The sequence below is a fragment of the Coloeus monedula genome (genome assembly GCF_965178545.1).
Source record: "Coloeus monedula genome assembly, chromosome: 2".
NCBI classification, from domain to species: domain Eukaryota; kingdom Metazoa; phylum Chordata; class Aves; order Passeriformes; family Corvidae; genus Coloeus; species Coloeus monedula.
The window spans coordinates 120352480-120374384 of NC_138782.1; the positions used below are offsets into that span (position 1 = coordinate 120352480).

Here is a 21905-nt window from a genome sequence, read left to right on the forward strand (position 1 = left end):
AGTTAAGGATGTGCAGTAAAAGGAGAGTGCAAATGATCTGTCAGGCTTTCCTTTCTGAGAAGTTAATAACAGCAATTATGAAGGAAACACCTATAGAAACCGGTGTTTAAGTTCTGCATGCTTTTTCATTTATACAGTTTACTTCTTACCTAAAGAACAGAGACCTAATGTATGCAGGAATGCCCAACGGCTGGACATAAGGAAACCAAAAAAGTCACCTTCCTTGCACAGGGGAGAAAAAGCGGAACAGGGGCCCAGAGCCTGAAAAGATGGAGAGTGGTGAATTCTGTCTGCCTATAGACTGTGGGCCATTCCGGTGAGCTGGAACACTGCTGCTGCTGGAGACGGGCTGCTCTACAGCATCCAGCCGGGCAAGACGATGCGTAAGCACAGCAGAGAAACTCCCCGAGGTGAGGAGGCTGATATGGCAACTGGAGGTGATTAAAGTGCCAGTAGGGACACCGGGCTTCCTGCGGGCCCCGACTGTCCCCGCGAAGCGCGGGAGGGCTAAGTATCCTTTGGGGAACTCCCTGTTCCAGCCCCACATTCCCGACCCGACCCGCACACTCCACGAGCTACGTCCTCCTGTAAACGAAGGTCTTCGGGACAAAGCGCACCGCCGGCGCCAACAGCGCCCTGCTCGGGGTTCCTGCCCGCTTCCGGGCCGAACAAAACCGGGCCCGGCCCGAGTTCTCGGGGGACGGCCTGGCCTTCGGGCGGAGAGGGGCCGCTCCCGCCGCTGCTTCCCGGGAGCCCAGAGCGCGTCCCGCTCGCCGCCCGTTCAGGGCCGCTCACCGCGTCGGGCCGGGCCGCACAGCCCCGCTGGCGGTCCCGGGGAAGCCGGCTCGCTCCCGCTATCCCGACATCGGAGCCCATCTCGCGGTGACCCGCGGACCAGCCAGGCTCCCCGGAGCAGCCACCGGCGGCACCGGTGAAAAGACTGCGGGCACTCACCGAGCCGCCACCGCCGCCGCCCCGCATGGTGCCGGTGCGGCTGCCACGTCAGCGCCACACCCGCCCGCGCGGTCCCGCCCGCCTCTTTCCGGCTGCCCCTGGCGGCGCGGCCACCTCGAGCTGCGCTGTTGTCGCCCGCGCTGGGCTGCGCCGGGCCGTGCAGCGCCAGGAGGCCGCGCGGGCGCGCGGTGCGTCCCGGGCGGCAGCGGGGCCACAACCGGGTCCGTGCGCGTTACGTCGAGACCGCAGCCGCCCCCCGCCCCGGAAGGACAAGTGGGCTCTGGGAAGATGGCAGCGGCAGCGGCGGCGGCGGCGGCGGTGGCCCCGGCCCCGGTGTGTGTGCTAGTGCTGGGCATGGCCGGCTCCGGAAAAACCACCTTCGTGCAGGTGAGGAAGGCCGCGGCCTTGGGAGGCTGCGGGAGTCGCGAGGGGTCTCGAGGAGTCGCCGGCTGCCCCCGGGGCTACCTCCGTGCCCAGCGGGGCCTGACACCTCCCCGTGTCTCCGCAGCGCCTGGCCGCCCACCTGCACGGGCAGCGCTGCCCTCCGTACGTGATCAACCTGGACCCTGCCGTGCACAACCTGCCTTTCCCCGCCAACATCGGTGAGTGCTGCGCCCTGCGGGACGGGTGGGCCAGGGCTGGAGGAGCGGCCTGGAGTCCGCCAGGAGAGAGCAAGTACGTAGGGCCATAAATAGACACAGAACCGGTTTGCGGAGAGTGCTTTTCATATGTTCCGCGGAGGCGGATACGTGAGGTGCTCAGCTGGGCTGCTTGTGTTCCCATAACAGAGTCCAAGTTCTAATACAAGAAGGACTTGGAGACCTTTATTTTTTTTTTATTGTAGCTCTTTTGTCCAAACAGTCGCTGATACTGGTATTTTTAGAACCAAAGCCATCCTTCCAACGCGTTTTTACATTTTTTATATTATCTGGTGTGATTGGAGGTGTTTGGGTTCCAGAGGCTTTTTTTTTGTCAGTGATGGAAGTATTAGCAGATTTGATCTGGTTCCCTACATCCACATATGCTACCAACAAACAGCTTTTTAAAGCACTTTAAGAGACACGAATTTTAGAGAAAATATTTTAGCAATGAAACAGATCTTATGTTTAGCTGTTCCAAAGAGCATACCAATCCCTAGTTTTGTGACAATCCTGTCTCTTACACTCTGTGAAGTACGCCAGCCAGCCTCTCCAAAGGATAAGAAAGACAGTGTGGGTACGCAAGTTGTTTTGCTGATGTCAGAGGAATGATGGGAGTATCTGTTCCAGTGCTGGCTCTCTAGTAATGCAGATAGGTAGGTATGCTTTGTTAGCTGATGGTAACCAGTTGGGGCTTGGAAAACTGCTTATATGTCTTTTTCCCCTAGATATCAGGGACACTGTGAAGTACAAAGAAGTTATGAAACAGTATCCTTTTTTTTGTCTAAATAATGATATTTGAAATTTTAAGTTTTTGAAAATAAGCTGTCCCATGCACACTGTGATGAAGGAGCAGGAGGTGGGGGAGATTGCACTAATGCAGAGTGGTGTGTGAAGATCAAGAGGTTTTGACTGTGTATTTCTTGCATGTGATGTTAGGAATGTGTGTTCTACAAGATTTGATACTTCTTAGGTAGATTTTTTTTTTTGTTGAAGCTAACAGCCTTTCCCCTATAACTAGTCTAATTTTATTTGTCATAAACTAATATGGAAATTCCCACTTGCCTGTAGTAGATGGAGAAAACTATTTCTCCATTTGACCATAATCAAAGCACTGTTGTCTCTCTGAATCTCAGGGACATCAGGGTGTTTGCTCTTGCTCACAGTGTTGGTGACTGTAGTGCAGTAACATTACACTAAAGTGGCTGCACTTCCAGAGGGCCGTGGAGGTCCTTGGTCTCTTATGTAATGGCTTGTGCAGATGGAGGCGGTACATAGTCTTTGGTTTTGACTTGCAAGTATGACTCTTAAATTCAATATTTTAGACAAGAATAAGGGTGGTGGGGGATAGGATTCTGGATTTTGGCTGTTATTTGATTTGGGGGTTATCAGCAAAGCATCCTAAATATGAGTTTGAAATTAATATGTAAGTGCATTATTTGCTTCACTGTGTCTGTTAGCCATTACTGGAGTTTCTGTGTCTTGTTAATAGGGGCCTAAAGGGGATATCTGGCATCATGTTTGGATATTGAGAGTAGTGATAGAGAAGACAGTATGTTATGAGTCAATGCTGGTTCTTGTGCAGTTAAAGCAAAAATGGCAAGGAGAAGCCACATAGCCCCTCTTCCTTCTGTCAATCACACATGTTTGGGTAAGAGAGTATTTGTTACCTTGCTGAATGACTTAGAAGACGTAATCATGTATTAGGGCTGCTGTCTCTTGATCTCAAGGTTTCCAGTCTGCATCTGTTGTCAGAGTTGAGAAGGAAGACCTCTGGGGTCTGCATAACCATCTGCTTTCCTAAATGAAGCATCAGATATGGGCTAGGCCCAAATGGTGGAATAGTGACTTCTCTCAATCTCTTTGCTACAAGATTTGACCAGGTACAAGGTTGTTTCTGTGTGCTGTTCCTATGATGCTATGCTGGGAGACTGGGGGGGTTTTGTGTATGGCGAGTCTCAGAGGTCACTGTGTTTGGTTAGCCTTCTAGTATTTTTGGGGAGTTACTCTCCATACAGAACCACGTATTTTAGAATGCTGTCAGAGCACACTAGTTTTCATATGAGAGATTTCAGTTTTTCAGCTTTTTTTTAAAGTTAAACTAAGAAGCCACATGTACAGAGCATTCTTCAGTCTTTGTATAGGACTGTTGTTGCACCACATTTACTATAAAATCTTTCATGTGAATGCTCTGGTTTTGCAGTAGGGAAGCTCACTTCTGGAAACCTGTTAAATTTTCCTGGGGTTATTTGATAATTGACAGACCTCCTAAATCGTAACACTAAATCAGCTCTGGGGTGGGGACTGATGTCAGATATTGAGACAATCTCTTGGTGAAAAGGCAGGGAACAGCTGCCTCTAGCCAGGTACTAATTTCTTTAGCCAGGTACTAGAACACACACAAAATCAAGGTTATCTTTGACCTATGCAGCGTCTGAGCATTTTTCACCCCTCCTTAGTAGGGCGTTTTCACACTCTGAAAAGTGTAAAGACTTTAACCTTTTAATATACACCTGCAGCTGTGCAAGTTGATGTAGTTTCTGCTATGAAATGAAGATGAAAGTTTCCTGTTGTGAGCCTAAATACAAAATATACTTCTGCCTTTTCAATCAGGTGATGAAGTTTATTGAAAAAAGACAAAATGCATCCAAGTGAGTACATTCTACTGAGTTGTGCTTTTCTGGCATCATTGTGGGAAAATCGCAAAATTCTAAAAAGCTTCTCTGAATGATTTCTAGTTGGCTTTTCAGCCTTGATATAAATTTTATGTAGAAAAGCGAACAGAATGGATAAACTAGATTTTGTTTGGATACATCAAAAAAAGCGCCTGCTTATTACAGTTCTGCTTTTCTTGTCTTCCATTGGACTATCATTTTCTCTCACACACTGTTCAAATAGGCAGCAATTAATTATTTTTCTGAATATTTTGCACTACTAACTGTCTGTCAAGTTGATGCCTTCAACTCCTGAGAGTACATGCTTCTTAGTTACAAAATTAACACAGGAGATTTTCAGGCATGCCCATAAATCTCTTTGGTGTTTGGGAGAAGCTTTTCTCATCTGTTAAAGAATAACCATGTCATTTACCATTGTATGCTGGTGATAATCTAGTCAGAACAGGACCCTGTGCTTGACTAATTTTCCCTTATTGTTGTTTGGGGGTAACTTCTTACCAGGTATGTTATTATTGACACACCAGGGCAAATTGAGGTATTTACTTGGTCAGCATCAGGAACCATCATAACTGAGGCCTTGGTAAGTGCTTCTGACATGACTGGACAGTGAAGTTGTGTGAATGACCTGTCTGTTGAGCAGTGAGCTTCTAATTAAACTGTCTTTTACTTTGTGTTCCCAGGCTTCCTCTTTTCCTTCAGTTGTTGTCTACGTAATGGACACCTCTCGCAGTACTAACCCTATCACTTTTATGTCCAACATGCTGTATGCCTGCAGGTAAGAAAAGCTGGAAATGCAGCCCATCTGCTTCAATTGTTGTGTCTCTTTGGTAGTTATTTTGGAGGGGAATCATGGAATGGTTTGGGTTTAAAGGGACCTTTAAGGGCCATTTAGTCCATGCTCTCTTCCGTGGGCAGGGATACCTTCCACTAGACCAGGTTGCTCGAAGCTCCATCCAACCTGGGCTTGAACACTTGCAAGGATGGGGCAACCACAGCTTCCCTGTGCAGTGTGCTTCCATATCTTTGCACTGTCATCATGAAAAAATTTGTCAGCATGTCCCTTTGAGCTTAAAACCATTATCCCTTGTCCTGTCACTACAACCCTTGGTAAAAAGTCACTCTCCATTTTTCTTATAAACCTCTTTGTATACTGAAAAGCTGCAGTAAAGCTTCCCTGAAGCCTTCTCCAGGCTGAATAATCCCAACTCTCTGGCCTGTCTCCATAGGAGAGTCCTTCCAGTCGTCTGATGGTTTACATGGCCTCCTGCGGGCCCACTTTACAGGTCCATGTGTTTCTTGTACCATGGTTTCCAGAGCTGGATGTCCAGATGGGATGAGAACAGAGTAAAAAGGGAGAATCACCTTCCTCACCCTGCTGCCCATGCTGCTTTTGATGCAGTCCAGGGTGCGGTTAGTTTTGCACTTGGATGTCTCATATCCACTTAATCTACTGGCTTGGTTATTCTCTTAGTGATTTTCTCATTGAAAAAGCAGAATAATTTAGGTGTCAGGGGACATCTGGAGGTCATTGGCTCAAAACTCCAACTGAAAGCATTAAATAGTCCATGAGACCTTGGCGTGATGGATGCTAGTTACAATAGATTTAACATTGCCTATTGCTTATAAACCCATTTATCTAAGACGTATCAAGATAGTCTAGTTTAAGCTCCTTCATGTAAATACGTAGTTTCTTACTCTATTTTTTGATGTTATTGGTACTTTAAGAGATTCTTCAAGATTTGTTTTGAGTTCAGCATAGCAAAGAGTTACTGATTTATAGTATTTTTTCTCAGACATGAATTTATCTGTTTTCTTTCATGTTAAATCAGGGACAAAATACCTATGGAATGATCAGCATAGCTAGAGCTGTCATAATTCATGGCAAATGTTGGTAAAAGGTTTTCAAAACCCCTCACAATCCTTGTACCAAGGTCAGGAGCTGTATCACTGTAATAGTGCTCAAAACGTGTCTTATTGCATGCTTCATTTTCTGACATTAGTTTGAGCAAAAGGCCATAGCACATATATGGTGAAATGAACGTGTGAGCTCTTGTGTCAATGTAGTTTTTCTTTATAGATGTTCTATGTTATTTGAATTCATCGCTGAGTTCACAGTCTCTTAGAACCTGAGGTCTGAGTCAAATGCAAAATGCAAAGGGAGTTAAAAACTGGGGTCTGAGAGTCATAGAAAATGGTACCCAAAATCAACTGGGTGTGTATTACTGCAGGCCTGGGCCCTAGGGTATATCACTGTGTCCCGCAGCCACAGGGAGGAGGAGGAGAGAAGATCCAGCAGGCAGGAATTGTGCAGCAAGATTCATTTATTTAATTATTTTTAAAACTCTTTTATAGACTTTTTTTCTTCATAGTCTAATTGGACAAAGGACCAGCCACCCCTTGGGGTGATTGGCCAAAATCCTAAAACATCCATTGTCAAAATATTTTTCTACTATACCATTAACAAGACTTGCAAGGTTGCAGGTGGCTTGGTTGTTTACATACTGTGCTACCTCTTCTGTGAGAGAGAAAAGTCTCTCACGGACTTAGAAAATAGCAAGAAAATCCTTGCTAGCAAAATTTTTGTATCTACAGGTGTGTCAGAGATTTTCTGTCTCACAGATGTGTGCTTATGTCTCGGGGAGGCATATTTTGTTCAACGATTGTAAGCAGGACCTGGGTGAAAATTACATTCTGATTGGTGCAGAGGAAAATAATTATCTTTCAATATCGAATGTATTCAGTTTTGCACAAGTCTTGTCTGCCTTATGCTTAACTTGCTTTCTATTCTAGTGAGTTTTAAATTAATGTTAAACTTTTTATTTTGTGTCTCCCTGCCCAGTATCCTGTACAAGACAAAGCTACCTTTCATCGTAGTTATGAACAAAGTAAGTTAAAGCTTTGGTTTCCATTTCCTAGTGGGACATTGTTCTGCTTAGCTTCTTTGCTGTGATGTTTTTGTTTTACCACAATAATAGATTTTTCTAGAAAACAGAGGCAGAGGGGGCTGCAGGCTGACAACCAAATCTAAAAGAGGTCTTTAATCTGGTATCCAAATGCACAAGAATAATCAGGGATGGGCAGTTGCACCCAAACTCTCAAGTCAGAGAGGATACTAACACTTTGAAACATGTTTTGGACCTTAAGCCTGGGCTATAGGGAAACTTAACTCTGTAATGTAAGGGGGAGGTCATTATGGAATCTGCTCTTATACTCCCTGTTTCCACAGAACATTTGTCTTCAGTGTTGTTTCTGCTCAGCAGCAGGCTGACTCACAGTGGGAATGGTGTAACACCTGCATGTTTTGAGGAAGGAATCCCACATATTGTACCAGGCAAAACTTAGCAAGAGATGTTTGATCCAGTATTTGCTGGGAGGCAGACACTAGTCTAAAGATACACATCCACTGTTGTGTAATGCACTTGCAGCCTTAAAGGAATGCTTTTGAGCTTAACAGCTGTCTCTTTAAACATATTCATTTCAGATATTAAAATAATCCCATTAGATTTTTGGTGTGAGTGCTGCTCCCCACAGACATAATTTGTGTTTGATCCCCAACAGAGCAAGCTCCGTGTGCACACACATACATTTCCCATAGGCCGTGCCTTGACTGTGACATTTTTCCTCACACCAGCCAACTAGCATTAGTGTCTGCTGTGCCCCAACTCTGCCCGTCTGCCCAGTGACCCAAACCATGCATATCTTTGATACCTGCTTGCTTACTGAGCAAGATTTTGTACACTGTTTTCTTTCTAACTCTAGACAGTAATTTTAGAATAAGCTCCTAAGCTTTTTTTTTCCATAGAAAAAGGCACAATGTAGGAAAGTCATTCTCTCTTAAGAAAATACACCTTTTAAGAGACTAAAAGAAGTGGGACTTGATCAGTATATGTAAGGAAAGGTAGGCCCGAGGCTTAGGATTCATAACTTCAAACGTTATTTTAATTTCATGTTTGCCTTTTCTAACGAGTAAAGGCAACAACATTTTAAGAATTTTTAGCAAAATGTAATTAAATTTAATTTTAAAAAATGTACTCTTAATAAGAATGGAAGAATCCTGGGCAACTGATACATGTGCAGTGACAAACAGATTTTAGAATTTTAAGATTTGCAGAGGGGAATAAAAAGCAATTTGTAGAGGTGATTTAATTTTATTTATAGAATTCTAAGTACTCGGGCTTTGGCCCTTGGTGGATTCAGTTCTGTCTCAAATCTCTTTTGAGTAATGCTAGGCAGTACTTCATCTTCCTCCTTCCCACTGGTGCAGGAAAATGAAATATATCAGAGTTTTAGGCACCTCATATTGTGCTAAGAGTGGATATGCATGTGGTAAGATGTTTATGAAACTCTTCAGACTGTGTGCATATGAATCCATGTAAAGTTGTGGAACCATCTCACCTGCTTGTGTCCACTGTCTTGCACTGAGTTTGGGTTATAACTTCTTTGGGTCGGAACACAGCTCACGTTTATAGACACCCCATGGGCTGCTACCCAGCGTGGAAGTGGCACTTGCTCCCCCAGCCCCCAAGCAATCAGGAAAGCTTAGGATTTCAGTGAGGACTGTTCTTGTCTGGCTTCAATCATACTATTTACACCTACTCTTTACACTGATCTACTATTTACACTGTAAACATTATTGTACAGTATGCAATTTTTGAATGCTCCTTTCCAGTAAATCATATAAGGCTTTAGACCTGCGATTGTTTCCTTAGACAGTTGTTGCCTTCTTAAGCCTGGGCAGTTGTTTGTCTTCTTTTCAAGTATTCATGTAGCTGGTTTGATAAAAACAGAACTTGTGAAACTTCGGACCAGGGCTGAGTATTTTGAAAAGATGAACATTTTGAAACATGGATTTTTTTTTATCTGAGCACTTAACAGACTACAGCTAAGATTATTACTTCTGAATATTTTCCCTTCTCCTTCCAGACTGACATAATTGACCACAGTTTTGCAGTGGAATGGATGCAGGACTTTGAGACTTTTCAGGATGCCCTGAATCAAGAGACCTCCTATGTCAGTAACCTGACTCGTTCTATGAGTTTAGTGTTAGATGAATTTTACAGTTCACTGAAGGTATGAATCTTCTTTTTGTTTATCACCTCTCATAAGCCCGGAGAACAGAAAGCTCAAGAATAATGTTTTTGATGTAGGGTGGGAGTAGAGTGTAAGGAAGGCAAAAGGCAGACTCTGTTCACTGGTGCTCAGGGAAAGGAAAAGAGGCAATAGACACAAAGTGAAATGCAGGAAAAGAGGAGAAAAAGTTACTTCATTTTTACTGATTGAGCACTGGAACAGATGGTCCAGAGAAATTGTGAAGTCTCCATCCCTGGAGACAAAGTCGAGAGCAACCTGTTCTAGTTAATTCTGCCTTTTGAACAGAGAAGTTGGACTAGATAATCTCCAGAGGTATCATCCAACCGTAACCATTCTGTCCTTCTGTAAAGGGTCTTTGCACTGCCCTTTTGAACTGTAGTCTGTTGATGAGCCATGTTGAGGATTTGCTAATTTGAACACAGTAACTTTAGTAACTTGTCACGCTGATTGGCAGCCTGAATAATTTAATACTGAATTGTGATTAATCGTGAGAAGAAAGCTAAGATAGGCTGGTAAGAGGCAGCATTCTTTGTTGCAGCGTTTCCTGTCTGAGGTGATCTTCCTTGTTCAGAAAGTGTCTAGTACAGTTGTGCAATTTAGTACATGGCAAGAACAGAAAGAATCTCAAACCCAAACAAACACCCTCTCCCCTCCAACCCCCCATATTTGCTTAGGCAAGAAGAAGTTGGAGGTTTTTTTCCCCACTTAACCAGGTTTTGAGAGGACAAAATAATTCAGTTCCTCAGGAAACCCTATGCATTGGAGGCTGTTACTGATCCCATAGTCTGCGCTAAAGGTTTCAGCTAATTGTATTTGTCATCAGCTTTTGCTAAAGTAAAAGCAAGCCTTCTTGGCTTTATGGATATTAAAAGAAAGACAATGAAAATAAGTGATTCCATTCAGATAGGTAATGATAATGTAGCCAGAACAAAAATATGGTAAGTGTTCTATGTGGAACAATATACAGAATTTCGAAAGGGATTGTAGTGGTGCCATACACAGAATTAAAGTACTTCCTGTTCCTTACTTGTTAATTAGGTCATATTTCTCTGCATATCAGAGCTGTTAGAACACTGGACTAGAGAGCAGGTCATACAACGATTATAGCATAGACTGCAGCTTGTACTTAAGTGCAGGGAAAGTATAAAAACCAATATATGTCACCATATTATAATGCTTAAAATCCTTTGGAGAGCTGTCTCATGTTTGTATTAATGATCAAGTGCAAGGCTGTATTGCAAAAAGTCTTCTGTTTGAAAGCGAGTAGTTGAGACTGTCTTGCTTTTGAAAAACAGGAAGAGCTTTCATTAGAAGATGATTGATTCTGGCCAGTAATAGTCCTAATGAAATGTATTTTTAGGTAATTGATTTAATACAAGCAGAACAAATGGCCAGAAGTGTAATGATAGACAAGTTCAAATTAGGAAGGAGATGTGCATGTTGAATGTATTGCCGTAGTAACTGATTAAATTCTCCACCTCTTGCTGTTCTGGGGTTGGACTGGGGACTTCATAAAATGTGCTGTGGCTAAATAAAATTAGCCGTAATTTATTAGATGTAATAAATAATTTATTTATTAGCCGTAATTACTAGCCGTAATTTCAGAGCCAGAAGGTCGGTTCTTGTCTATTTTGCTCTCTTAATTCTAGTGCACTGATACATACTAACTACTTACAACCCTAGGTGCAGATTGCATTATTAACAGTAAACAAGTACGCAACAGAAAGACCTGACTTTCTCTTGAAATGCCCAACTTGTTAAAAAAACCCAAACAAAGCCCCTTCCCCGAAGAGACACCCCCCAAAATACCGCAGCAACTCACCAAACAGAAAACCAGCAACAACCAAAAAACAGAGGTAAAAAACATGAACAGCAAGTGGAGAAAGAGTTTGAAAGCAGGATGGATAGAAGCAGAAGTGTTACTGCACATTCCTATGCCACTGTGCTGATTAAATGGCTATCATTAGATTAGTAATTATTTGTTGTTAGAAACTGGTTTGGTTACTCTCCAGTTCTGGTGTGTGGTTTCTTTTGCAGGTGGTTGGTGTTTCTGCAGTGCTCGGCACAGGACTGGATGAGTTTTTTATCCAGCTTTCTAAAGCTGTAGATGAATATGAGAGGTAAGGGGATAGTTAACCCAGTGAACACTTCCTGAAGGTATTGATTTGAAACTCCTTTGATTTGAAGGACTCTACACTTTCCTTAGCCAAGGTAGTTTAGGGTTTCTAATAAACTTCAAGCATCAGCATAAAAAGTGGCAGTGAAAAGGAACTATTCAGAGGTGAATTTTTGTGTTAGCTGTACAGAGGAAAAGCAAAAGCTATCTGTGCCATCAAATATGTGAAGTAATATTTTTTCCTAATTCCATACAGTGATCAAGGTTTGAACTGTTGCTGTTTCAATTAAGTATGTTCACTTATTTTGCATCTGTTGGTTTCAGAGTCCAAATCTGGGTGAAAAGTACTGTTAGTCCTTCTGAAATGTCTCTCAAACATGAAAGCCTAGAGAAAACTTTTTTTGGGATAGGAAGGAAGCCTCTGAGATGATCCTTACTTAATATAAATCATGTGTTGATTCAGACTGAATGCCCTCTATCTTTTCAGAGAATATCGTCCAGAATATGAGCGCCTGAGAAAAACACTGGTAAGTGTTTTTAGCTAATGTACGCCCGGGTAGTGTATCTTGAGGTTACTTTTATGCACACAATTGCCTTTAAGTTGAGAAGGTCTAACATTTCATTTACTAGTCATACTCAGTGTGGGAAAACTCCTGTCCTGAAGAAGTCTGCTATCTGCCTTTTTTTCCTAGATGTGGTGGAGCATATCTTTACAAGAATAAAGATGTTTATAAAACACATATTGTTGGCTGCTTTAGTGCTAATATTTGAGCTAATTGTGAGAAAATGATTGGGAAATAATTTTGTATCTTCCATTCAGGAGGATAGAGAGTTCTTGAAAATAAATTCTCGAGTGATTTGTTGAGGGTATCCCTGTATCTTGCTGTACCAGTGAAGTGTACTGGTTTGACTTAGTAACAGAGACTGATTTGCAGTGCCAAAATCAGTAGCTCTGCTCACCTTGAGTCCTAGCTGTCCAAAGGACAGTTCTCTGCAGGCACAGCTGCACTGAGTTTGGCTTCCTGATGCTTCTGAAAATGTTCTGTAAGTCCGCCATACTGGAGGTTGCTGTCCATGTTTGGTCAAAAGCTCTGTGTAACCTTAGTTGTAATATAAGACCTGCCTCATGACTTTTGCACTCTGGCTGGGGGACAGACTGCTGAGTTTGGGTGAGGTTACTTTTCTACTGGTGTTTTAAATGTTCTCAGAATCCACATGTAACTCTTTCTCTACAGGAGGAAGCTCAAGAGAAACAAAAGAGAGAGCAGCTGGAACACTTGTGGAAGGACATGGGCAGTGTTTGTGTGCAGGGCAGCACACTGGCAGGTACCCCACCAGGAAGATTAAGTTCACTGCAGAAGTTTTCTGAAGAGTTTGCATTGAGAAGTGCTGCTCTGTTTCACAGCAAAAGTGTGAAAGCAGCTCCATGTTAGAGGAGCGGGGCTTTAGTTCCTGTGGGATTGGCCACAGTTAGCTCTTCCTGTGTTAGTCACAGGCATGGAAGAAACTCTGCTGTGTAGCTAAAGCAGCAGACATCCTAAAAATAATGAAGTACTTTAGAAAGGGTGAAACAGATTAGAATATGAGACAGCTGTGCTGTTAGTGACACTGTTCTTTACATGAAGTATGTGCTGATGAAGTCTGTCCTGTGTCTTTGGGATCCACAAGCAGTTTTCTGTCCTTTCAGAGCAGGTGTTAATTGCTGTGTTTATGTGCAGATAGAAATTGTCAGTGTTCACAATACCGTACCCTTAGCAAGCTGGTTTGTGTACAACCATTTCTTTTCCCTTCAAGGACCCGATGATGCTTCTGCAATGGGTCCCTCTGAGCTAATCCTAACACGAGGAACTCTCAATGAAGAGGAAGAAGAGAGGGAGAGTGATACTGACGACATTGACCATGAAGGTAAGGGAATGAGGCCTGAAAGCTGCCCATCTAGTCAGGAAATCCCCTCTGTATTTCTTACCTGGATGGACTGTAAAGAGAGCCTAGAAAACAAGCAAACATTCGGTCACCTAAATACATGTGTCAGAATCCATAGCAGAAGCCCACCTGCAATGTTTGGTGCAGGGGTATCACTCTCCAACCTTTGTGAAAGTTCAATTGTAAATTCTCTATTTAAGTAATTGATAGGTATATAACACACAGGAAACGGAGGACTTGTTAGGCTTGGGACACATGGTGACCTCTGACCCTGATTGATGCACAGCTGTTTCGTCATCTTTCTGACCTTACAGTTTCTGCCCTTGGATCTCTTCCCTTTTGATGTGACTATGGTCTTGGAGCAATCTTCTAAGTTCTTAGAGGGTGTTTTTTCTCTTACATAGCTCACAGACTTAATCTTCATTCTTCTCCTGTTCCATTGAGGTTTAGGATCACTTATTTCCTTTGCCCTGTAATGTAGGTGAGGATCCAACAGACGTTCTGTGTTGTTCTGACTATCCTGACTCTAGCTTTTGTCAATAACAAAAGTAGAATAGCGCTGAACTATCGTTTCTTCCCCCAGTGACTGAGGAGAGTCATGAAGAACCAGCCTTCAGAAACTTCATGCAAGACATGCGGATGAAATGCCAGAGAAAAAGCAACCTGAATGAATGAGACCTTCACAAACAGAAGGTTTGGAAGGAACAGCATAAAGAAACTTGCATGGAACCATGCATGAAGACCTTTATTTGTGAACAGCTTCCTCTGACAGATTTTTATTTCTCTTTCTGCAGTAACTGTTGGTCATGTGAGTTAAAGATCTTGTGGCCGAATGACTGCACATTTGAACATCTGCCACTGTGGCTTCCTGAAGCTGAAGGAATCAGATAGCAGTTTCATTTCCTCCAGATTCTTCAGATCTATCTGTTGAGAGCTTAGATTTTGAGCTCTGACAGCATCAGTATCCAGAGCACTAACTGGTCCCCAGAAACACATTTCGTTCGCATGTGCAGTCAGGTGTCTGCTGCAGCCAGGGCACAAGGGATGCTGCATTGAACTTTATCAATCTACTTACTGTTTGATGATTTGGTTTCCATTAAATATATTTTATGTACTGAAAAATGTGTGATAATAATAGAAGGAGATCTCATTTTATGCACTGTTCTAAGGCGTGACTTTTTCCCCTGTGCTTGCAGCCCATCTGTATGGATGCACAGCAAATGCATCTTAATTACATTATACAGACGTGGTACAGATGCCTCCCAGAAAAATCCGAGTAAAGAAAGTTCCCAAGAGGGAAAGTAGTAAAAAGACTAAGCTTGATTTGGCTGAGAACAGAAATACACATGGTTATATACTGGCTGCATATATCCCTCGGTTACTTAAAGCAAAGGCATTTCCGTAGATGATTGCCTACCTGGAATATAGACAAGTGCTTGGAGACTGGCTAATACTTTTTTCCCTGGTAGACACCACAGGCGGAGATGTTCACTTGCAGTTTAGCAGTCTGGACCCTGGAATCTTTGGGGTTTTTTCCACCACATGAAGCGGTGGCCTCACTGGATAGGTCTCCGAGTGGAAATCTGACACAGGGTCTGCTAGCACCAAGCCCAAATCCCTAGTGTGGAATACCACTCTGCTTTAATTTATAAATCACCACTTCTCTTAGTGAATAAACCCCTCAACTTTACTTCAAGTTCACCAAGTTCTGAACTGTGGCCACCAAGATTTTATGGCACCATGTCCATGGTGGAATCCTGGAAAACACGAAGCATATGGTCCTATGGGAATGTTCACAAGGAACCACACTGACCTAATCTGTGACTACAGCCCAAAGGGAGCTCTCTTCCCAGCATCTCCAGCTGTGCTCAGTGTGCCCTCAGGTTCCTCTGCCTGCTGCTTTGGGAAGTATCCCTAAGGTGCAACAAAGAAAGGAGCTTGTTATGGGCACAGTGTCTTGGGATTCAGGGGGAAAAGAACAAGTTTTCAGTCTTTAGCACCTTGCACTCCATCAGCATTGATAGCAAAGGGCTTCAGCCTTGGGAAGACAAGGAGTCAGATTTTACAGATCCTGGACTCACCTCGGCCTTGCCGCAGGTACAGTCTGACAGAGAGAGGGAAGGAAACAGGTCAGGATGGACAGCCTGCTCTCAGAAAATCATCATAATCCGTGAAGCATTAAGTAGAGCTGTAAGAACTTCCCAAAATGTTCATTCCCCTGCGGACTGAGGGCTCAGAGCGGCACTAAGTTGAAGCACAGGCTGGACCTGCCATGAACAGACAATGTAAATGTAAGAAGTAAAAGTTACTTAGCAAATTCCATAAAACATTCCAAAATCAGGCTCCTGGAATATGATCATCTCTGGGTTTTTTCCATAATGTAAATTCTAAATTTTCTGCCCAGGTTTTTGTTTTTCCCTTGGATTCTTTTAACTGTTGTTTCAATCGGTCATTTTGGTATTGTAGAGACAATTCTACGTTTTCTGTTCTTTATTTCATTTCTCAAATTACTGTTTTCTTTTATCATCTGTTCCCTCCATTGCCGTGCAGATTTTAAACATAGTGCCAGTGCACTACAAATAATGCTTTCTCCTTTTTTATCTTTTGGTGATCCCCATTTTTCATCTATTTTCTCCTGCATTTTTTCCCACTCATACCAGTTATCTACTGGACAAGGACCGTCAGTTTCAATATGAAAACTGTGCCTTCGTAGGTAATCTGCTAAGCCTTTTGTCTGTTTCTCTTCTTCGACTATGCCAAAAATATCAGGGAACGAGTGGGAGCCTCAGGCAAGCCCCGCCTTAGCCTCAGATTTTGGCAACAGCTAAATTTAAGAAAGCACTCTGGCCTGCAAGTTCTAAGAATGGCAGATCAGGTCAATTTATAAAAATCAGTTACTTGTTGAACAGACAGGAAATAGCAGACAAAAGGTCTTAATCAGAGTTACTACGCAGTATAAACAAAAAAGTGCATGATATCAAGGTACTCATTTTAAAGCTAGCAAAAGAAAGGAGTATAGATTAGGAGTCAAATGGAACTTACCACCAAAATGACAATAGTGTACACAGAGTCCTTTCACTCAACCTCCAGAGGAGTAACCACAAAGCAGGCATCCCTGCTCTGGAGAGAAACTCCACACATTTGCAGGAAATGTGCAGAAGGCTTCTGCTTTGTGAAAGTTTGGTGTAGCTTTTATAGTTTGTAAAGTGAGGTGTCAGTCCGAAATCCGGCTTATCTTTCCAGCTTGTCTTTCACCTCACTTCCACGGTGAGGTGTTCATTATCAGCCTGGAGTGTTGATCCCATGGCACCAAAATAACTTGCTACAAGACAGCTTGTCCTGTTTGAGTTATGTCACCAGTTAACAAGCAACAGATAAGCTCTTCTGGGGGCGACATACCCTGCTACTGGTGCATCTGCGTGGCAGAGAGCTCTCCGCAAGTAATCCATGCAGTACGGGGCCGCGACGCTGGCCACGACTGGCAACGTGTGCCTGGGAAAGGGCAGTCTGGTTCGGCAGCATTCCCAGGCTTGGCTAACACCTCCAAGGGAGTGTGGCAGTGCCTGCAGAGGTGGGATGTTGCTCCAGGTGGGATGGCAGCTCCTCCCCACCTGTCAGTTGGCACCATCAGGATTTTTAATGCCCCTGCCTTGACCTTTCATTATGTTCACATTACTTACCACATAAGAAAACCCAGGAAACCCAAGAAATTCCTGCATGGTAGAAAGTCAGATTCAGTGTGGTGTTATAAACTTCCTGTTTGGACAGCACAGATACCTGCCCATGGGTTCATACACTCCTCATGCCACCACCACCAGTCCTTAGTGATCTCCAGTTCCCTGGAAAAGCTGCCCCAGTCCCAATCTGTGCCAGCAACAGCTGCAGCCTGGCTGAGCAGAAGGCTCAGCGTGGGACACGTAAGAACCCTCACCTGACTGCTTGCACTTGGAGTGAGATCCAGCTACAAACTGAACTCTGGATATAGCCCCCAAAATGTTCTATAATCAGACCTTTAAAATGGCTCCAAAAGGCAACAGCTCCAGTGCCAGCTCTGTACCTGCACAAGTCCTTGTCCCAGCCCCGGCTCAGTGACACACACAATAAATCAACAGTCATACAGGCCTTGCTTGCAGAATTCCTAACTGAAACCCTCACCTTTCCTGCCCACAGCTGAGGGAAATTTGACATAATATTAATAAATAACCTTTGCTGAGAGCAGTCACCACCCCAGTCCTTCAGGCTTTGCAAGATTTTGTAGTGAATGGACTCAAATTCAAATCCTAAATCTAAATTTCTAACAAGTTTAGTTAGAAAGATGCTGGACAAAAATGGTACAGATTTAAAAGTCTGCACAAGGATTACAGCATAACTAACCATAAAATTGTTTTAGCTGCCAGGGACCTAAATTGTACTTTCCAAGGTTTCAGACTCTGTGGTCAGTTGCCACCTCTGCCATGTCTCCTTCATATGTCCTTTACCCCACGAGAAGTTGAAGAGCTATTCCCGGTTTGCTTTTTAGAATCAGCTCCTAAGTATCAGTGTAATAAAACATTTCTAAATCTGGTAAATAGCCTGAAGAAGAGTGATTGAGAATGGAAAGGACAGTATGCAAATAGCTATTGTGGATGGGGTTGGAATCAACGGCCATAAAGATCACTATAAATGAGATTCAAAGGAAATTATTCATTTGTTCTTAGGTTTGGAATGAACGGTACTCTTCCAGAGGGGAATATTCACCTGTTAAAATTCTGTGGGATAAAGGAAAAGAGGGAGGAAGCAGCTGGAGAGTGTACAGGTGAATTTTTGGTGGATACAGGGAAAGACACAGGAAGGGGCTCTTAGGTAAAATACCCCTCATGGGTACCACCAGGAAAAGCCCCATTTTTCACAGCTCTGACATTCCAGAGGAGTAAACAGTGGTCAGCACATCGTTTTCTGTATTCCTTGGATGCCCAGTGCTTTGTTGGGAAGAGATAATATTTGGAAATGAACAAATCCAGGGATGTAATTCCTGATAGTAAAGCCCCAGAGACCATGGTTTTGATATCCTTCCAGCACCCAAACACAACAGAGACCATCGACAATGGTCTAAGAAATAATGCAAACGTTCTGCTGCAGGAGTGGCCGCTGCCCCGTGTCAGTAAAAGAGCTGCACCGAGGGACCCATGGCAGTCCCGTGCTCCCAGAATGGCCCCAGTGCCGTCCCAGTGCTCCCAGTATGGCTCCAGTGCTCCCAGTAAGGCCCCAGTGCCCTCCCAGCACTCCCAGTATGGCCCCAGTGCTCCCAGTATGGCCCCAGTGCTCCCAGTATGGCCCCAGTGCCCTCCCAGCATGGCCTCAGTGCCCTCCCAGTACTCCCAGTAGTGCCCCAGTGCCCTCCCAGTATGGGCTCCAGTGCCCTCCCAGTGCTCCCAGTAGTGCCCCAGTGCCCTCCCAGTGCTCCCAGTATGGCCCCAGTGCCCTCCCAGCGCTCCCAGTATGGCCCCAGTGCCCTCCCAGTGCTCCCAGTAGTGCCCCAGTGCCCTCCCAGTGCTCCCAGCAAGGCCCGAGTGCCCTCCCAGTGCTCCCAGCAAGGCCCCAGTGCTCCCAGTAAGGCCTCAGTGACCTCCCAGTATGGCCCCAGCACTCCCAGTACGGCCTCGGTGCCCTCCCAGCACTCCCAGTATGGCCTCAGTACCGTCCCAGTTCTCCCAGTATGGCCCCGGTGCTCCCCCAGTGCTCCCACTGCCCCCCGAGTACTCCCAGTAAGGCCCCAGTGCCCTCCCGGTGCTCCCAGTAAGGCCCCAGTGCCCTCACTGCTTCGGCAGAGAGCCAAAGGCGCACCTGTACATCCAAAAGATCCTCTTTAAAAGTACATCGCTTATTTTTATTCATCACCATCATGCATCATTCATTAATTGTTTGGAGTTGCTGAGTATCATCTTACCAGTCTTATCTTTTTCCTTGGCTCCATTCCGTCTGGTTTCGAGTTCTTTTCTTCTGATAAGATTTTCCAGGAATGCGAAGATCCTCCCCCCCCCCCCCCCAATCCTTCCCAAACTGGGCACCCAAACTACAGACATTCTACAGCATTACATTACAGAACCCAGGCAAAGGTTTTCTCACATTAAGGACCATGAAAAAACCAACATCACAATCCATTCCTAACAATGATGGAACATGCAAAAAGCCAACATCACAATCCCGTTCAGAACAGAGGGATCGGCGGTGATGCGCATGCGGAGTGATCCGCCAGGAGGGACTATTTGTGATGCGGTCCTGCCCGCGGAGGGATCAGCGGTGATGCACCCTCACGCGGAGTGATACGCCAAAAGGGACTATTTGTGATGCGGTCCTGCCCGCGGAGGCATCACCGGTGATGCGCGACCCCGGCCATCTGCGCACGCGCAAGGATCTGCGCACGCGCAGCTGCCAAAACGAGCTTCACTCTAGAATTTGAAGGAAAGTTGAAGAAAAGGGACCGTTTAATAAAAGTTTAAGGAAATCAGGAGACAGCAGCACAAAGGGCGCTACGGCCGGGTGCTTCGCACAGAGACAAAGGCGCACCTTTACACCCAAAAGATCGCCTTTAACAGCGAGCTCCCGCAGCCAGCTCACAGTCCCAGCCCGCCTTCCCGGGCAGGGTTTCTTTCGGACCAGGGCTGCATTTCCATCCCCCGCTCTGGGAGTCACCAGGTGCGTTAGGAGCGAGCCGATCCCGCTCCCTGAGACACAAGGGCTTGCTCGAGGAGACTGTTCTGTTCCTCTCTTCCAGCCACTCTGCTCTCCCCAAAACACCCATTTCCTCGGAGCTCCTCTGAAACTGCATTTCCATGGACCCAGGGCTCCAGAAGCTGCAGAGTCGTGCAATGGGGTTTTTTTGGGAAGGGACCTTAAGCTCTTGCACTTCCACCTCTGTCATGAGAATTTCAGGGCTCTAAGACTCACAGAACAATTTGGGCTTGGAAGGACCTTCAAGCTCATCCAGTGCCAGCGCTGCCACGGGCAGGGACACCTCCCACTGTCCCGGGCTGCTCCCAGCCCCAATGTCCAGCCTGGCCTGGAACATTCCAGGGGATCCAGGAGCAAATCCCCCCTCTCTGGGCAGATAGAATGAGCTAAACCTGGCTATTCCTGAGGGAGGGATGGCAGCACAGCCGAGTCCTGCATCCCTGATTCCCACTGGGACTCTCCATGTCCTTCCTGCTGTGGGATCCAGGAGCTGCAGTAGGATTTTTGTGTTTTGTGCTGCATTCCCAGCACAGCAGAACCTGTCACCCTCGGAAACACGGCCAGCGTGACAAGTTTTTGCTCCCTTTCTGCTTTGTTTTTTGCTGTGTTTTGTTTCTCTCAACAGCTGGTTTAGAACTTCTGTGTTGCTGTTTAGACATCAAGCTTTGGGGCTGAGGTTTTTTTATTCCCAGGTGCTTGCTGGCAGTAAAAATACACTTCACATCTGCAGTGTGTGCACGTGGCTTGGGCTGTGGATTCTGGGGCAAAAAAAATTCAGGAATCAGGGAAAGAAAGAGATGGAAAAGAGAAAGAGAAAGGGAATGTGAAGGGAAAGGGAAACGGAAACGGAAAGGGAAAGGAAAGGGAAAGAAAGAGGTGGAAGAGAGAAAGGGAAAGAAAAAAGTGAGGAAGAGGAAAAGGGAAGAGCAGGTGGTAAAAAGTGATGCTTGAATGTTATAGAATCTCATTTAAATTAAATTCGAAGTTTCTGTTTGCTTTAGAGATGGAACCAAGGATAACAAATGGTGCCAGGTGACATGAGGGGAACAGGATTTTCTGAGTGATCCCAAATGAACTGGATCAAATAATGGAGCAGGGAGGCAGTTTAGGGGACCCTTGATACCCCCAGAAACTCCTCCAGAAGGAGGAAAAAAAATCCAGACTAAATCAGCCCTGGGATGTTCCGGGGCGTTCCTGCCTCAGCTCTGTCCCACTGCTCTGCTCTGGGCTGTGGGATTGGACACAACCAGCGCTGCAGCACCTGGGGACTCACTGAAAAAGGGGTTTTTTCACTAAAAAACAGTGAACCAGCAGTGAACGGCAAAAATGGACTATTTCCGTTCCTGTCTCCGGGAAAAGCAGCAGGGATCAGGCCGGGGAGGAGGTCGCTGGCTCCGGGAAGGGATTTTTCCAAGCCGGGAATGAGCGCGGGCAGCAGAAGGAAGAAGCTCTGCAGGAGCTGCCGCGCCGCCTCAGACACGGAGGGGCTGCGCTGCCCGAGCGGAAGCGGCGGGAGCAGCGGGAACACCGCGGGCACGGGGAGCGACGGGAGCAGCGGGAACACCGCGGGCACGGGGAGCACCGGGAGCGGCGGGAGCAGCGGGAACACCGCGGGCACGGGGAGCGACGGGAACGGCGGGAGTAGCGGGAACACCGCGGGCACCGGGAGCGGCGGGAGCAGCGGGAACACCGCGGGCACGGGGAGCACCGGGAGCGGCGGGAGCAGCGGGAACACCGCGGGCACGGGGAGCACCGGGAGCGGCGGGAGCAGCGGGAGCAGCGGGAACACCGCGGGCA

General features: G+C 45.5%; 2 protein-coding genes across 4 annotated transcripts in view; one reads left to right on the forward strand and one right to left on the reverse strand.

Moving 5' to 3' along the window:
- ZNF512 (zinc finger protein 512) overlaps positions 1–1092 on the reverse strand; it is a 21330-nt gene extending 20238 nt beyond the window's left edge. For all 3 annotated transcript variants that reach the window (XM_082303352.1, XM_082303351.1, XM_082303350.1), the window contains exon 1: positions 955–1092. In XM_082303352.1, coding sequence (XP_082159478.1) covers positions 955–981 — 27 coding nt within the window. In that variant the 5' untranslated portion in view covers positions 982–1092. The remainder of the gene's footprint in view (positions 1–954) is intronic.
- GPN1 (GPN-loop GTPase 1) lies at positions 984–14532 on the forward strand. The gene is made up of 15 exons (XM_082303353.1): positions 984–1341; positions 1463–1556; positions 2321–2360; positions 3409–3475; positions 4206–4243; positions 4769–4847; positions 4948–5042; positions 7107–7152; positions 9191–9337; positions 11396–11478; positions 11962–12001; positions 12710–12800; positions 13269–13379; positions 13981–14090; positions 14192–14532. The coding sequence occupies exons 1-14, from the start codon at positions 1243–1245 to the stop codon at positions 14070–14072; spliced, it is 1122 nt and encodes a 373-aa protein (XP_082159479.1). The 5' UTR covers positions 984–1242; the 3' UTR covers positions 14073–14090; positions 14192–14532.
- Positions 14533–21905: the final 7373 nt, after the last annotated feature.

Excerpts from the sequence above, each read along its gene's own strand:
- GPN1 (XM_082303353.1), top strand. The coding sequence starts at position 1,243 with ATGGCAGCGGCAGCGGCGGCGGCGGCGGCGGTGGCCCCGGCCCCGGTG. Across the intron at positions 9,338-11,395 it reads AATTTTACAGTTCACTGAAG|GTGGTTGGTGTTTCTGCAGT; the intron begins GTATGAATCTTC and ends TTTCTTTTGCAG. Across the intron at positions 11,479-11,961 it reads GCTGTAGATGAATATGAGAG|AGAATATCGTCCAGAATATG; the intron begins GTAAGGGGATAG and ends CTATCTTTTCAG.